At 45.5% G+C, this 18,363-nt stretch overlaps 1 protein-coding gene across 1 annotated transcript in view; it reads right to left on the reverse strand.

The window, feature by feature from the left end:
- Positions 1–18,363, reverse strand: part of LOC124712352 (putative ammonium transporter sll0108) — a 99,954-nt gene that overhangs the window by 79,702 nt on the left and 1,889 nt on the right. Inside the window, exons 2-3 of the mRNA XM_047242646.1 lie at positions 12,897–13,029; positions 5,478–5,713 (exon numbers count right to left, since the gene is read on the reverse strand). Of these exons, the coding sequence (XP_047098602.1) occupies positions 5,478–5,713; positions 12,897–13,029 (369 nt within the window). The remainder of the gene's footprint in view (positions 1–5,477; positions 5,714–12,896; positions 13,030–18,363) is intronic.

The raw sequence follows: 18,363 nt of genomic DNA on the forward strand, positions 1-18,363 counted from the left end.
AACTTCAATAATGGCCACGTCTCATGTGTAGCGCATGTCATGCTCTGTTTGCGCTTGTTATTAGTATGTTTGCTTCTAAAAGTCCTGTGTTGAACACTGGAATACATGACATGCTCTACGTATGAGACGTGGCCATTATTTAAGTTATGACACATGTGAAGTTGTGGCTTAAACTGTTTTAAACGTAAACCATGAAGATGATATCTGACTGAAATCGGTCGATATTTGGGTTTAAAATGAAAGCAGCTAATGGCCAGACACGCATTTTATACATATCCATTACGTCCAACTGCTCTTGCGGTCCTTTGCGTCACTTACAATATTACAATGTCACTGGCAAATCTCAGAGTTTTTACATGTTCTCCTTGAACTTTAATTCCCTTTTCAACTTTCCGCCTGGTTTTCTTTGCTTGCTCAGTGTACAGACTGAAAAATATAGGTGATCGGCTACAGCCCTGGTTCACTCTCTTCTTAACTACTGTTTCGTTTTCACATCATTCGTCTGTTATTAATGTCATCTGGTTTCTAGAAGGGAGTATCAAAAAGTTTTCCTTTGAGGGCATTGTTGCAGCGTATATGCAAAGTAGCGTGACTACGGTACGGGTATACAGTGAGGTTAAAGAAGTCATGAGATACTTCCTAATATCCTGTCAGACTTTCTTTTGGTTGGAGTAGTGCTGCAACTAGACTTGGCATGGACTCAAAAGTCGTGATGCCTCCATAGCCGTCCACAATTGCGAGAGTATTGCCAGTGCAGGATTTTGTGCAGGAATTGACTTCTGGATTATGCCACATAAATGTTCGGTAGTGCTAGGGTGGCCAAATCAAAGATGGCTCTGAGCACTATGGGACTTAACTTCTGAGGTCATCAGTCCCTAGAACTTAGAACTACTTAAACCTAACTAACCTAAGGACATCAATGCCCGAGGCAGGATTCGAATCTGCGACCGTAGCGGTCGCATGGTTCCAGACTGTAGCGCCTAGAACCACTCGGCCACCCCGGCCGGTGTGGCCAAATCATTCGCTCGAATTGTCCTGGAGGTTCTCGGAACCAGTTGATAACAGTTGTGGCCCTGTGACATGGCGTACTGTTATCCATAAAAATTTCATCTTTGTTTGCGAGCATGGAGTCAATGAATGGCTGCGAATGGTCTCCAAGTAGTCGAACATAACCATTTCCAGTCAATGATCTGTTGAGATGGACTAGAGAAAACAGTCAACTCCATGTAAACACAGTCCACACCATAATGAAGCCACCACTAGCTTGCACAGTGCCTCACAGTAGGGACCATCATCTCTTGCTAATTGAAATTGCGACTCATTTCACCACGTCACAGTTTTCCAGTTACCTACAGTCCAAGCGATATGGTCACGAGCCCAGGAGAAGCGCTGCAGGCGATGTTATGCTGTTACTAAAGACATTCGCGTCTGTCGTCTGCTACCATAGCCGATTAACGCCAGATTTCGCCGCACTGTGCTAACGGACACGTTTGTCATGCATCCCGCATTGATTTCTGCGACGGTTGCTTGCCCGTTAGCACTGACGACTCTATGCAAATGCTGCCGCCCTCGGTCGTTAAGTGAGGGCGGTACGCCACTGCTTTGTCCATGGTGAGAGGTAATGCCTGAAATTCGGTATTCTCGGCACAACCTTGAGACTGTGGATCTCGAAATATTGGATTCCCTAACTATTTCTTAAATGAAATGTCCCACTCGTCGAGCCCCAAGTTCAGCGCTTAAAGTGTCGATTCCCGCCATGCGCTCATAATCACGTCGGAGACCTTTTCACGCGAATCACAAATGACAGCTTCGCCAATGCACCGGCCTTTTATAACTTGCGTACGCGATACTACTGCCATCTGTATATGTTCATATCGCTGCCTCTTGACTTTTGTCACCTCAAAGTACAAGAAGTGACGTGTAGGTAAGGGACTAGTGTAACATTCGTGTCTTTCCGAAGTGCATGTGGTAAACGCGGAAACGTGAACTAAATCAATATCATTACCAAATCCGTCCGAACAGGCCCAACGTGATGTTATTCTTTTCTTGGTTACCGAAGGAAAAACACCGATAGATATTCATCGGAGAATGAAGAAAGTGTATGGAGCAGTCTATCTATCGAAAACCACCACAGGGGGAGGGTGAGTCATATTCCGTGCTCGATGCTGCTGCTTCATGACACCGAGCGTCCTGACATCGCAAAAGTCGTAACGGAGAAGTTATGCCAACTCAAGTGGGAGACACTCCAGCACCCACCCTGTAATCCTCGGCTCTCCCCATGTGATTATAATACCCTCGGTCCACTAAAAGCGGCCTCTCGGACGAGGATGTGCAGCAGGCAGTTACGGAATTCTGCACACAACAGGACACCGTGTTTTACCAGACGGGTACCGCCAACCCAGTGCGTTGGTGGGATAATTGCCTCAATGCTCCCGGCCGTTTTGCCTGATCGGCATACCGACTCTGTACTGTATGGCTTTCGGACGGAAACTTTTTGATTGTCCCTTATACACATGTTATAGATATCCTTTCGTTCCCCGCATTCTAACCTGTAGCCTTCAGAATTTCAAATGGTATGTTCCGGTCAACATCATCAAACACTTTCTCTAAATCTAGAAATGCTGTAAACGAAGATTTGTCCTTATTTAACCGATTTTCTATGCTCAGTTATAGCCACAATATTCCTTGGCGTGTCCCTCCTTTCATCCACAATCCAAACTAATCTTCCTCGAAATCGGCGGCCTTCAGTTTTTCGTGCCCCTGTAAATAATTTGCAACAGTATTCTGTAACCACAATTTATTAAACTGATAATTCGGTGCCGCGCGGGATTAGCCGAGCGGTCTAATGGCGCTGCAGTCATGGACTGTGCGGCTGGTCCCGGCGGAGGTTCATAGTAGTAGTAGGAGTAGTAGAGGGGTTTTTGGGCGCACGACAGCAAGGTCTTTAGCGCCCGCTCAGGAACATAGTGAGACGGATGTCAAGAAAGGACGCAGAACAGTAAGAGAAAACAGAACATGAAACACAGGTAACAAGCTTTGAAAAAATGTGTTCCTACCCACACCGAAGCGTGGGACGAAGCACGTCGTCAGCAGTAAAGCATGGACAGCACAAGAAGAAAAGGATAGAGGGAGCTAAAACAGTATAGCAGATGGAAGTGGCTGGCTGACCTCAAGGAAAAAAGGGAGGAGTCAGCCACTCTTGCAATATACACTCCTGGAAATGGAAAAAAGAACACATTGACACCGGTGTGTCAGACCCACCATACTTGCTCCGGACACTGCGAGAGGGCTGTACAAGCAATGATCACACGCACGGCACAGCGGACACACCAGGAACCGCGGTGTTGGCCGTCGAATGGCGCTAGCTGCGCAGCATTTGTGCACCGCCGCCGTCAGTGTCAGCCAGTTTGCCGTGGCATACGGAGCTCCATCGCAGTCTTTAACACTGGTAGCATGCCGCGACAGCGTGGACGTGAACCGTATGTGCAGTTGACGGACTTTGAGCGAGGGCGTATAGTGGGCATGCGGGAGGCCGGGTGGACGTACCGCCGAATTGCTCAACACGTGGGGCGTGAGGTCTCCACAGTACATCGATGTTGTCGCCAGTGGTCGGCGGAAGGTGCACGTGCCCGTCGACCTGGGACCGAACTGCAGCGACGCACGGATGCACGCCAAGACCGTAGGATCCTACGCAGTGCCGTAGGGGACCGCACCGCCACTTCCCAGCAAATTAGGGACACTGTTGCTCCTGGGGTATCGGCGAGGACCATTCGCAACTGTCTACATGAAGCTGGGCTACGGTCCCGCACACCGTTAGGCCGTCTTCCGCTCACGCCCCAACATCGTGCAGCCCGCCTCCAGTGGTGTCGCGACAGGCGTGAATGGAGGGACGAATGGAGACGTGTCGTCTTCAGCGATGAGAGTCGCTTCTGCCTTGGTGCCAATGATGGTCGTATGCGTGTTTGGCGCCGTGCAGGTGAGCGCCACAATCAGGACTGCATACGACCGAGGCACACAGGGCCAACACCCGGCATCATGGTGTGGGGAGCGATCTCCTACACTGGCCGTACACCACTGGTGATCGTCGAGGGGACACTGAATAGTGCACGGTACATTCAAACCGTCATCGAACCCATCGTTCTACCATTCCTAGACCGGCAAGGGAACTTGCTGTTCCAACAGGACAATGCACGTCCGCATGTATCCCGTGCCACCCAACGTGCTCTAGAAGGTGTAAGTCAACTACCCTGGCCAGCAAGATCTCCGGATCTGTCCCCCATTGAGCATGTTTGGGACTGGATGAAGCGTCGTCTCACGCGGTCTGCACGTCCAGCACGAACGCTGGTCCAACTGAGGCGCCAGGTGGAAATGGCATGGCAAGCCGTTCCACAGGACTACATCCAGCATCTCTACGATCGTCTCCATGGGAGAATAGCAGCTTGCATTGCTGCGAAAGGTGGATATACACTGTACTAGTGCCGACATTGTGCATGCTCTTTTGCCTGTGTCTATGTGCCTGTGGTTATGTCAGTGTGATCATGTGATGTATCTGACCCCAGGAATGTGTCAATAAAGTTTCCCCTTCCTGGGACAATGAATTCACGGTGTTCTTATTTCAATTTCCAGGAGTGTATTAAAACCTCCAGCGTAAAAGTTTAGGCCAGAGTCCAGACACATCACAAAACTTCAAAACCCTAGACACACACGTCTCATCGTTTGCTAAAACATGAGGCAGATCCCCATCAACTTGTGCTTCTGCCCTTGCATCACGTTATAAAATGCAGTCTGTTAAAATGTGGCGGACAGAGATGTGCACACCACAAGCATCACAAAACGGGGGATCCTCCCGCGTCCTCCCTCGGGCATGGGTGTGTGTGTTTGTCCTTAGGATAATTTAAGTTAAGTAGTGTGTAAGCTTAGGGACTGATGAGCTTAGGAGTTAAGTCCCATAAGATTGCACACACATTTGAACATTTTTTTGATAGTTCGGCGATATTCACACCTATCAGCACGTGGCTTCTTTGATATTGGGATTATTATGTTCTTCTTGAAGTCTGGGGGTATTTCGGCTCTGCCAGATGAGAGCAGATGTGAAAGCTGATAGCTGCCGGGAGAGTGATGTGCTGACCACATGCCCCTCCATATCCACATCCAGTTACGTGGCGGTCAGTCGGTCACGTCGGGCCTGTCGAGGAAGGTTCGGATGGAGTTTTAGTTTTAGGTGTGACGTTATTAACCGGTAATTACACTCAGATGGTGGACCCGTACCCTGTGGAAAAAAGTTACGAAGTTGATACTCTTGCAGAGGTGACAGTAGAAATTTCTGTGATGGTATCCACGCACGTGCGAGAGTGGAGGGCTCTGTTTATTTGTTAAAAAAAGGTTCTGAAGAACTCGTCAGACTCTAGAATTTTTCCGTTCTCCGTTCTTGGACTGCCCAGCATTAAAGCATCGAGTGGTAGGCTGGGGAAGCCTACCTGGTCCACGAAGTGGAAGGTGTGGGTGGCGAGCCAGCCCTGTGGGGCCCAGACCCAGTGGAGCAGCATCGGTGTCAGCACGCCCGCCAGCAACATCGCCCCCAGAGCCGCCCCCGCCAGCGGCAGTCGGCCTGCCGACCCCGCTGTGAAGATGGCGCTCACCATCAACACCGCCCCCAGGCCGCGCAGCGCCGTAGCCACTTCTTGTGTCCCCAGCACCACTGCGGGATCCCAGCCTGGAACAGCCCGTCTGGTTTCACATCTCACCACGTTAGCGACGGATGACAGACCTAAGCAGATGCTGGCCTACGGAAACAAACGTTTTTAGATTGACTAGTACATCACTGCAAGTAGTGGCAGACATACGGTGCATACGTCATTCTCTTCGGGACTGTGTGCCATGTCAGTTCGCGTGACATGTATTTATGCTAAATGCTGAGTCTGTAGTTGCTGCACGGCGGATATTTCGTCATTTTAATCGTGCAGCTCCAAGTTTCATCATGACCCTACAGTTCGTTACAGATTTCAGGGGAAAAGCCGCCAATCCTGATAAAGATGCGAGAGCACCTGAAAACATCGACTTTGTAAGAGAGGTAACTATCAGGAATCCGAAATGGCCCGAGCGTCAATATGAGCGCTGTCTAAGGATCAACGGCGGGTCTGTGAGGATAATGTACGTTAGGGTTTAAAATTCCATTCGTATGAAATACTGGTGGTTCAGCAGATCGAAGAGGGGACTTCCAACAACGAGAAGACTTCATGTGTGCACGCAAGTGATCTCTGAAGATGTTCAAAATGCAAAAGTGTTTATGAGCAATGAGGCACTTTTTCACATAAATAGGTCGGTTAACAAACAGAAACATCGTTTTTGGGCCCTTGAAGACTTTGCATAGTTTATGAAAGACCTTTTCCCTAGCAACACGTGATTGTTAACGTAACCACAAATTTTTTTTTATTTTGTTTTTGGGGTAAACGGCGTAATAGTGATAATGAACTCCGAACATCATTGGTAGTTAGACATGCATGTCTGAAGAACATTGTAATACGAAGATACAGACACTCTATAAACACGGACATTGCACCCATCAGAATTGTGACCTTACCTCGACGAGCTAAAATTGAAACTTCTTTATTTATATTTTTTGCTTATATAGCTGAGTGAAATAGAATCCACTGTCTCTTTGCTATTCTCTATCATTTCAACACTGACTCACAATATTCTAGCGCAACACGATCTGACTGCTCAAAAAAATGATGACCTGACGTCAAATAATTAATACAAAAGAATGGTCCTGAAATAGAAGAAATCCTAACAATAACCCATACATAACATAAGCCACTTATCTCACAAAAATCTTCATTACACAAACTACAGCAATGCCGCAGCCACCAATACCGCCAGATAAATAAAAGATTCTAACTACTGGTAGGCATGTGGTTAGAAAAGGAAAGATTTTGTTGCAGAGCAAACAATGTATTTACCTAAATAATGTGGTAACCAGTTCAAAAATTATACAATCGTCCATGACATCCAGTTCCAAAATGTATATGCTCATTGACAAATTACATTTCCATGAAGGACGCACGTCCAGATCGTCTGCTCCCGCTAACGCTTCAAACCTCTAAACTCCATAAACTCCATCACCGCTGGCTACTCACTCCCAGCCTCCATCACTACTGGCTGTTCACCTCCAACTTCCATCACTGCTGGCTGTTAACTTCAAACTGCTAGTCCGACTAGCCACAGAGTCTCTTACAGAGTGTGCATAGTGCTGTCAGAGTTATTAATGCAGAGCGCTATATAGTGCCGCCAACATACAAACACATTAACAGGCTACTTACAAGCTGACGATGGAATATTTATATCTCCCTGCGCGGTAATCACGAAATGTGTTAGCGTAAGTGTTGTGAATTCCGTGACATATGGAAGTTAAGGTCGGGCCTGAAGGAGTGCTCGGGTAGCCGAAGTTTTTAAGTCGACCGCCCGCGATAAGCCAGAAATCCGGTTTCAAGTCGTGGTCCGTCAAAAACTTTCATTTTTCACAAAACAGCTGACATCAATCAAGATTAGGAACATGTGGATCCCGAATCCATTTCACAATGAATTTCGAACGTTCCGCACACATGATAAAAACGTTGTTTCATACAAGGTATACTTAATTTCAGCAGGAAGGTACAACTATACACACTCTAAAATCAGCCATGGACGGTGTGACGAAAATTTTTCGTGGACGCTTCATTTCACATTTAGATGACGTACCACGACCACCAAAATCACCAGACATGTCCGCTTTTTTGTGAGGGTATTCGAAAGAATGTGTCTGTGTTAACAAACCCCAAACTTAAATGAAGCTGAAGCTGTTATTAAAGAAGAGTGTCCCGAGTTACGAGTAACCTCTGGCAGAGTGTTGAAACTGTATTCGAGAGAATAGCCACCACTTGGATGACATAATATTTCGTAGGTAGCCATCGCAATCGCATAGAAGATGTTAACCTTTGATTATGTGTAGATAAAAGAGTTCTGCTTAAAAATTAATTTACTACTATTCATTTGAAAACTGTCTGTTTTTCATAAATCACCCTGCAAAAATTCGGGGAAGTATACAATTCGCTATTCGAATTTAAATGAGCTTCATTTCGTTAATTATTGTTATTTATCAATAACATTATTTTTTACACTTATTGAGAAAAAAAGTTATTTGTACTATTGACCATTAAAGTTAGAGCACTATGAAGGCAGCATGCAACAGATAGCATACACTACGGCGAAAAACACAAAGAAAAGAAGAGATCTACTGCCATCTAACAGTCATGGAAAGGTTGTAGGTCAGCAGTGAGAGGCAAAGTTAGTTGCGGAGCGTCAGGTTACTATTTTTGTGAAACCAAGGCAACATAAAACTTGGGACAAATATGTAAAGATCAACAATAAAAATATGAAATGCATTTTCATAAATTCTTTTACCAAGGAAGACCCGGGATTTATGGAATCAGTGGTTTTAAGAAGCAGCTGAAGTCAATAAATTTGATAAATTTGATCAAAGCCCTTTGGACCAATGGAATCCCTGTCTGCAGATACGTTAGGCCCTTCTCATTACTATTATGCACCATAGTATCCTCGAACAAAACAGCTGTACCCTTGTTGGTTGAAGAAAACCACATGTCACGTCGGTCTACAAGAAAGGTAGGATAAGTGATCCACTAAACTACCGTCCAGCATAATTGATAGTAATGTGTCCTAGAATCTCAGAACATATTCTGAGCTGAAACTTAATAATAACTCGAACAGAATGACTTTCTCTATGTCAAGCAACGTGACTTCCAGGGTCGTTACAGCTTACTCTTTCTTCCCATGACTTTCGGAAAGCCAAGAATGCAAACACTATGCCTGGACTTCCGAAAAAGTGCTACACCAACTCTTACAATAAAAAAACTGTACAAATATCCAGCAGGGTCTTTATAAAATTTGAAGTGAGAAGATTAGCACTTTGCTTCAAATATTCAGAAACATAAATCTGGGAACTTTACAAAGCACGGAAAATTATGATACATTGAGTACAATATCAGTAAGTCAGAAATGGAGTTAGTTAACTCGGACTGATATTTGAATACAACAGTCTGTGGGGATATGAAACGGAATGATCATGTGGGTCAATATCAACATCAATTGGAAAATTTCGGTTAGTTGGTAGGCTACAGGAAAGTGTAATCAGTCTACAGAGAAGATTGCTTGTCAACAAATCTGTGATCCATACTAGAATATTACATAAGTGTGTGAAAAATATATCAAACAGTACTAACAAGGGATATTGAACGTATATAAAGAATAAAAAAACGGCAGTACAAATGGTTGCAGGCTTTTTTGGTGTCACGGAACGGCTATAAACGTGGGGCAGACGCTTGAAACTTGACGTCACCTTTCCATCGATAGCCTACAACCATAGTTTCAGGAACAGAATTAAGTAAGGAAATTTTTAATATATCTCACAGCACTCCATTGGGGAACAAGGAAACAAGATTAAAATGTCATCCTGCCCGCTTTCGATGCTCGAATGTACCGGGAAGTAACAGTCATACGTGGTCGGATAGGAAGAACCCTCCACCACTATATTGATAGCGGTTTGCACTGTGTGGATATAGATGTTGATCACCAGCACTGCAAATCATTTTATTTGCTGTTTTTGAGCGGACTGTTATTACATTATGCGTTATGGGATGGAGAATTGTAGGACTCCCCTTGATAGGTTAGGGGTGCAGCACACAAAGGAAGCAGCTACCCAGGTAGCAGAGTACTTGCGGAGCGTACGTGTTTTTTTTATGTTGGGTTGTACTTTGAGGTCTTCTGACGTACGCTCATACATCCCGAACAAAGTAAAGTGTAAAAAAAAAATTAATCTTAAGTTGTCGAAGCATTCGTAACAAAGTTCCTGAATTTACTACACACCAGGATAGTTGTCGTGGTCAAATTGTTCTCGGAACCGGGAGAAGTCGAAAGCTATTAAATATTTAGCAAGGCATGGAACCGTTATCAGTAGGACGGATTAGTCGCGACAGAAGAGGCAGTGTTTTCTGCATTCGACAAAAATATTGTGACTATCGAGGTCGAAATTGAGTCTGACTGTGAAGTTATCTGGACGTATGCAACATGTCTAGGTGAAGTCTAGCTAATTACCAGGTGTTTTTTACCGGCCATCCGATTACGCTTTGACAATTCTACAACCATTTAGAGAAAGCCTATGCTCAGTAGCACGGAAATACCCAGATCATTCAGTACTACCTGGAGGCTACCTACCGAATATACTGGGACGTCTTTGAATTCATTTCAGGTGGTACTGGCAGACAGTCTTGCGAAGTACTTCCGAAAACTGTCCTCATTAGTTACTTCGACAGCCCACATGCAGTGGAAATATTTTAGATCTTGTAGCTACAAACTGGCCTGATCTTTCGACGGTGTCGATACAGAGAGAGCCATTAATGATTATGATGTCCTCATTGCGACGATAGTTACTGAAGTTAATATACCTTTAAGAGGGCCAGCAGCGTATTTTTGCTAGAAAGAGTAGACCAGGAGTTGTTAACATGCCACTTAGAAAATGAATGGGCATCATTTAGTTCCAGTATTATGGACGTAGAGTAATTTCGGTCAAAAATATGTGCCGAATTAAGGTGGTTTAAGAGCCCACCGTAGTTTTATAACAAAATTCGGAAATAGCTGAGGAAGCAGAGAGTGTTGCACTCTCGGTTAAAAAAAATAATGCGCAAAAGGTGATAGACATAAGTTAGTAGAAATTCGTGCGTATGTAAAAAGATCGATGCTTGAAGCATACAAAAACTATCACCATCATGCCTTAGCAAAAAGAACCGAGATTCCGAGAAAATTCTGGTCCTACGTAAAATCGCTGACCGGGCAAAATGCTTCTATCCAATCACTCGTTGACCAATCTGGTGTGGCAATAGAAGACACGAAAAGGCAAGAAAACCTTCACACATGGGTATCGTAGAAACGTACCATCGTTTGACTATCGCACAGACTTCCGTATGCACCATTTACAACAGGCGTCCCTGGCATAGAGAATCTAATGAAAGGATCGCCAAGTCCGAGTAGAATCCCCGTGCGGTCTTAGAAAGAGTTCTCTACGGCAATGGGCCCTTACTTAACTTGTATATATCGCGAATCTCTCGACTAGCGCAAAGTTGCAAGCGACTGGAAAAAATTGCACGTGAGATGGGTAAAAGAAAACGGACCAGCAAACATACTGCATAATATCCTAAACATCGGTTTGTTGCAGAATTCTGGAACATATAGGCTACTCAGTCTGAGTATAATAAATTTCCTTGAGACGGAAAAGCTTCTCTCCACAAATCAGCACGGATTTAGAGAGAATCGCTCATACGAAACTCAGCCTGTCCTTTCCTTTCATGATATCCTACGAACCATGGATAAAGGCCAGCAGGCAGATCCGATACTCCTAGACTTCCGAAAAGCGTTTGTCACGGCGACCCACTGCAAACTGTTGACGAAGGTACGAGTAAACGCAACTGGTTCCTAGATATGAGAGCGGCTCGAAGATTTCTTAAATAACAGAACCCAGTACGTTGTCCGCGATGGCGAGTGTTCACATGGGACAAGGGTACCGTCAGGAGTGACCTAGGGAAGTATGATAGGACTGTTTTTTTATATATACATAAATGATCTGGCGGACAGGATGAGGAGCAAAATGCGATTGTTTACATATAATGCTGTGGTGTAGGGTGGGAGGTTTATTGGCCAGACTATAAAGCGAAAGGGGCATGTTTGTGGGGCATTCAAATGTGACAGTCTTACGACGTTGGACTGAATGGGAACCAGAGAGCGGGCATTCCCGTCTGACCGCCGTAAGGATGATCGCCGTACTGGTGCAGCTGAGCGCGTTGTAACCCGTTCACAGCTACATCTGCCATCAGAAGACAAGTAATAGACCTCACACAAAAATCTCTGTCATTCTACACCATTAATCAGAGACTAGTGGCAGCTGCACTAGGAAACTACTATCGCATGCGTAGGATGCCGTTAACGCCACAACATAAACGGCTGTGTCTGGAGATTTCGTGGCCAGGAAGCACGGAGTGAATGAAGTCGCATTCTATTCAACGATTAATCGCGATTCTCCATTACCCTGGATGACCATCGTTGGTGAATTTGGCGGCAACCTGGGGATTGTCTCATTCCTTCACTGGTTTGGTGAGGCACAGCAGTGATACTCCTTGGAGTCATAGTGCCATTATATTTAGCTTCAACTCGAGGCCGGTTGTGGTTGAGGGAACTATGACGGCACAATGGTATGCCATGCACATCCTGCCTTACCTCTCGTGTGGCAGTATCATGGATGCCATTTTTCAACAGAACAATGCTTGTTGACACATGCCACGTGCCTCTATAAACTGCCTGCATGATGCTGAGGTATGCTCGTGGCCAGCAAGATCCACAGACCAGTTCCCAATACAATGTATGTGGGACATGTTCGGTCGTCAAATCCATCTTAGTGCCGATATGCAGCATATCAAGAACCGTTACAACAACTGTGTGCCATCTTGGCCCAGGAGAGTATACAATGGCTTTATGACACCCTACGGAACTGCACGCACACAGGCCAGAGATGATGCAACGTCATAATGGTTAGTGTGATTATACTGCCAAGTTCTTTGCAAATTTGACAACTGAAATAATACATACCCTCGCAACTGTGAAATTTCAGTTCTTTTTCTAGTTCCGTCCTGGTTGGTTCACTTTTTCTTTGTTGGGGTGTATAAATGGCTGCATATCTAAGTTCAAACAGTCTTCAAGTTGCTGACAGGTTTATCTTTTACCCTAGATTACGACTAGCTGAATAGCATCTATCTGCAGCTCCTGAGAATTACTTGTAGTGAACAACACGCTCATACCTATTACATGGTGCACGTCCTTCCCGAATGCAATGGTGTAGCCCAGCACGCAGAAGGTGGCGATGGCAGCCGACATGTCCACCGCGTTCTGCAGCATCAGGTGCTGCACGTCGTGCGCTGGTACCCAGCTTGCCTGTGAACAGAAGCACCGCTCCATCAGCGGTTACTGTGTTTGGACTTTTGCCAGAGCACCACACACGACCTGAACTGCCCACACTGCCTCACGTAACGCGCTGATAATGAGGCGGCTGTTGTTCACCACTAGCACCTCACTACGTGTTTCGCACGTACACTGGACACGTTACTCTTATCACGCCTGTCACCCCTCTGACAGCAGACATCTCGTGGAGCTACCGTGTCTCATCGGCATCACCTGCGTCAGGAATTAGGCCTACCAAAGTATTTCAAACTCCAGAATTCATTCACTGCTGGCCTTCAAATCTGGACTCCATAGTACGCATTCTACAGGAGCTTCTAGCCCACTACTTAACCCTTTATGCATGGGATCTTCACTTCGGGTGATATTTCATGATTTTACCATTCAAGCTAAGTACATTGATGAGCCAATTATTATGACCACCATCCACTGCCAGGTTGTATGCCCCATTGTGGCGCTGAGGGCACGTGACGCGGTAAGAGAAGTTTATGAACGGAGCAGAGACAAAAGGCGAATCATTCTAGCGACGATAAGCGGTGCAAATGCGGAAATCCGTCGACTTAAGCGACTTTGACGAAAGCTAGATTATTATGGCCCAGTGCCGGTGAGGGAGCATCTCGGAAACGGCACAGCTGGTCGGCTGTTCGCGTGCTACTGTCGCGAGGATCTGTGGGTAGTGCTTGAAGAATATTGAAACCACGAGTAGACGACAGGAAGTTGGACGTCCATACCTCATCACAGGGCATAGGTGTCGGAGGCGTGCCCGCTCTCTGAAGTAGGATAGGTGGCGATCAGTGGCAGATCTGACAACAGGAAACAGTGCTGGCGCAGGCACAAGTGTTTTGGAGGACACCGTTCAGCGTATAGTGTTGAACATCGTGTGCCGCAGCAGAGGACCCCTGCTTGCCACCATGTTGTCCCAACAACATTTTCAGTCGTTGTTACAGTGGACACGGCATCGTTGAGATTGGACGGCGGATCAATGGAGTAGCGTCACCTGGCCGCCTGAATCTCTTTTATTGTTAAACCAGGTCGATGACGATGGTGTCCAGATACGCCGTCATCCAGGCAAACCGCTGCTTGAAACACGCAGCGCGCCATGACGCAGACAGATGGGAATGGAATTATTTTATGGAGCATATGCAATTGGGCTTCCATGAGACCTGCGGTAGTAATCGAAGGCATCATGACATCTGTGGACTACGCGAACATTATCAGGGATCACCTGTAAGCCCTTTTGCTTGATGTCTTCCCCAACAGCGATGGCATCTTCCAGCAGGATAACTGTCCGTGTCACAAGGCCAGAATCGTGCTGGAATGGTTTGAGGAGCATGATAGTGAACTCACGTTGACGTCTTGGCTATCAAATTGGGCTTATCTGAATCCGACGAGACACAACTGAGACGCTATCGGACGCTAGCTCCACAACCACAAACCAACCGCCCGTAAAATACGGGAGTTTTGTGATCTGTGCGTAGGAATCTGGTGCCACAAACCCTTGAAAACCTGTCAAGTACTTGTCGAATCCATGGCACTCAGAAGCACTGCTGAATTGCGTTTCAGAGGTGGTAATAATGTTTTGAGTCATCACTGTATGTTAAGCGGGCATATTTTCATTATATATCCAGTCTTTCCTCGTTGTAACTATAATCGATGGTGAACACCACATTTCTGAGGTCAGATGATACTCTTTACTTTTTAACAGTTTTTATTAGGTCGCTATCTTGTCTGTGTGATTGGCACAAATTTTGCAATTGACTTAACTCAGAAATGGACAGCAGTGCAATACTAAGTCGCTTACTGGTCTGTCTGATCCACCTAGCTCCCATAGTGGTGGAATGGAAAGGGTTGGCAACGACGACAAATATCATAGAACGTATCACGTCGTTGTATAACTAGGAGCTGCATTACATGCTAAAAGACAAGCCCTTGCCGCATTAAGTCACGTCAGTTCACTGGATGGATTAGGAATAGAGCAGCTCGATTACCTAAAACTCACTGGTGGGGCACAGTGCAATGAAGATGCAATGAAAAAAATGGAACGAATGCGACAACTGAAACTTCTAACATCATAAGTGACTAATAGATTTCAAATTGATAATCAAGAAGAACCTGGAATTAATTTACTTTAATATTGAAATAAAAAACTTATTAAGAATCGTATAAAATTAATTTGGCTTGCTATTTTATTTCATTTATATAGGAAAATAACAATTAAACTGATTGATATATTATTGGTAGGTAACTACAACACTATTCTATTGCATTTACGATTAGCTGAAAATCCATTGAGAAATTTCACACACACACACACACACACACACACACACACACACACACACACACACAGGACTAAAAAACAGAAAATAATTATTTAAATGAAGTAAATTTTTAATACAATATATTCTTAAATCAGCTGAAACGTATAAAAATTGCTAACCCCCATACAGATATTCTAAAAATTGGCGTTTATGAGATTTAAATAGTTACGAAAAACTTTTAATGTCTATAATGAAAACCGTGGGGCGCATGGACGCATAACTGATGCACGGATAGTTCATTTCCTAACTATTATCTATTGCAAATTTTTGAGGCTTTCGTCGCCACTTGTTGACAAACTGCTTGTTGGCTTCTGTCTCGGGTTCTACGGACGTTGATAGTTGTACTGTGTCTCTACAGGGAAGAGATTTGCAGATTGTACCGATGTCTTGACCAACGACGGAAGAAGAAAGCGCGACTGATGTCCTCTCTTGCTCTTCTGTCGTGATGCCTATACCGCCTATGTTCCGCCGCCCAAGCACATCGTATCTACAACAGAATGGAACGAGCTCTTCTTCGTGAGTGAGTACATGCAACTCGGAGACATTTGGAAAGATCGGATGAGGAACTTTTGGACATTTTCTATCAAGTAAGTAGCAGAATGCATCGACGCGACTGGACAAGATCAACATCATCACTCACAGGAGCACGCAGAACGAACACGAACGCTGCATTGAGCGACAAAAGAAAAAGTTTGCAAGATGCCGGAAGCAGACTAACAAGGCGATTTACGACCTGTCACGCGCAGTGGTCAACCTCATTGAAAGGCAATTGACCAACGAGGAACAATCTGTTCTTCAGAAAGCAGGGAATTTCGCTATCATCCCGAGAACAATGTCTATGAAGGACATCATTGCTAGCACCTAAGCGGGCATTCGGACACTTCCTTGTGAAAAAGCTGAGGAAATAAGCACTGAAACAGCCAAGATACTGCGCTGAGAAAAACCATCAGATTTCAACCTGAAGAAAGAAGAGGTACAAGCTATGAAAAGACTTAACGACGGCAAGAGTGTATTGGTACTGCCTGCCGAAAGGGAAATGCGACCGTCGAAAGGAAGACCGAAGATTATGAGCTGAAGATCTGGGACCATTAGATCCAAAAACGCACCAAAAACTAACTGCAGATCCGGCGCAGCGGAATACGAATCGGTCAATTAAGGCCTCTTCTCTCTCGGCGGACATACAGAAGAACCTGTGCGACACAGAAGCCGTACCACTTCGGTTGTATGGATTTCCAAAAATCCACAAGAATAATGTTCCATTAAGACCGATTATTAGCGCTCCTGATTCACCGACGTTTAAACTGGCGAAATACTCGGCCTCTCTGCTCCAACCGTACATGGGGAAGACTGACACATACATAAAAAAACTCAGGACATTTCATTGAGAAGCTGAAGAAACTAAAACTTGGATCGAACGACATCCTGGCCAGCTTTGATGTTGTTTCTTTGTTTACGTAAGTGCAAAAATGGTTCAAATGGCTTTCAGCACTATGGGACTTAACATCTGAGGTCAACAGTCCCCTAGACTTAGAACTACTTAAACCGAACTAACCTAAGGACATCACACAAGTCCATACTCGAAGCAGGAATCGAACCTGCGACCATGGCAGCAGCGCGGTTCCGGACTGAAGGGCCTAGAACCGCTCGGCCACAGCGACCGGCTCGTAAGTGCAACTCAGCGACTTTCTGGAGCATATCGGTTCCATTTTCCCGCAAGACATCACCAAGCTCTTTCATGCATGTCTCACCACGAGCTATTACACCTTGAATGGTCACTTCTGCAAGCAGCTGGAAGGCGTCACCATGAGTAGTCCTCTTAGTTCAGTGCCGACCAATGTCTTCATGGAACATATCAAAACACAGCCTTGTAAACCCAAGGTATGGTACAGATATGTCGTTGATAACTTCGTTGTGTGGAACCATGGTAAGGAATAGCTCGGTGACTTCCTACGACACTTGAACAGCCTCCTTGTCGACATAAAATTTACCATGAAAGTAGAAAAGAACAAGCAGCTACTCTTTCTAGATGTGCTGATCACAAGGGATGGTGAAAACCTGACACGCAGCACGTATCGAAAACCAATGCACACAGACCGACATCTGCACTAACTGTCAAATCACCACCCGCGCCAGAAAAGAGGCATGATTAACACGCTCGCAACTGGAGCAAGGCCAATATGTGAGCCGCAGCACCTCAGACGCAAGGTGCAACAGCTGGAAAGCATTCTGATGAGCGATGGGTCTTCCACCAGTTACATAAGAACGGACTCAAAACACTCGCGACGTAACATATCGGAAAAAGAAATGTCGAGTACGGCCTTTCTGCTGTACATTCCCAGAGTGACGGACAGAATTGGCCGTATATTGCGCAAATACGACGTAAAGACTTTATTAGCCGACAAAGAAAATCAAAGAGTATCTCAAATCGGGAAAGGAGAAAAGGGACCCACTTGCCATGTCGGGAATATACTGGATGCCATGCTCACGCGGAAGAGCTTATGCTGGAATGACTGGACGGTCAATCACCACCAGGATCACAGAGCATAAGCGGCATTGCAGGTTGGGGCAGGTGGAGAAATCGGCGGTGGCAGAGCACTCGCTATGTGAGGCCGGCCACATAGTAAATTTCACCGACACGGAAGATCTCGCTTTAGAGAAGAGCTATCACACCCGCTTGTACAAGGAAGCTGTAGAAATACGTAAACATGACGATAGCTTCAACAAGAAAGAAGAAAGCCTCAAGGCGAATGGAGCCTGGATTCCCGTGCTGCAGCGAACGATCGCTGCAGGTTGCAAGAGGAGAACCGTACGGGAACAGGAAACGACCACGGAAGAGCCCTTGGATGAAGGCGCGCCAGGTATATAAGAGGGTTGGAACTTACATAGTGGCAACTATAAGGTGTGCAAACAGGTACTTTGATTTTAGGCGAGGCCGTTATAGGCCATTGTGGTACAATTATTAGAACCTCAATAAAATAACCTCACAAGT

This window comes from Schistocerca piceifrons, chromosome 8 (assembly GCF_021461385.2).
Source record: "Schistocerca piceifrons isolate TAMUIC-IGC-003096 chromosome 8, iqSchPice1.1, whole genome shotgun sequence".
Taxonomy (NCBI): Eukaryota; Metazoa; Arthropoda; class Insecta; order Orthoptera; family Acrididae; genus Schistocerca; species Schistocerca piceifrons.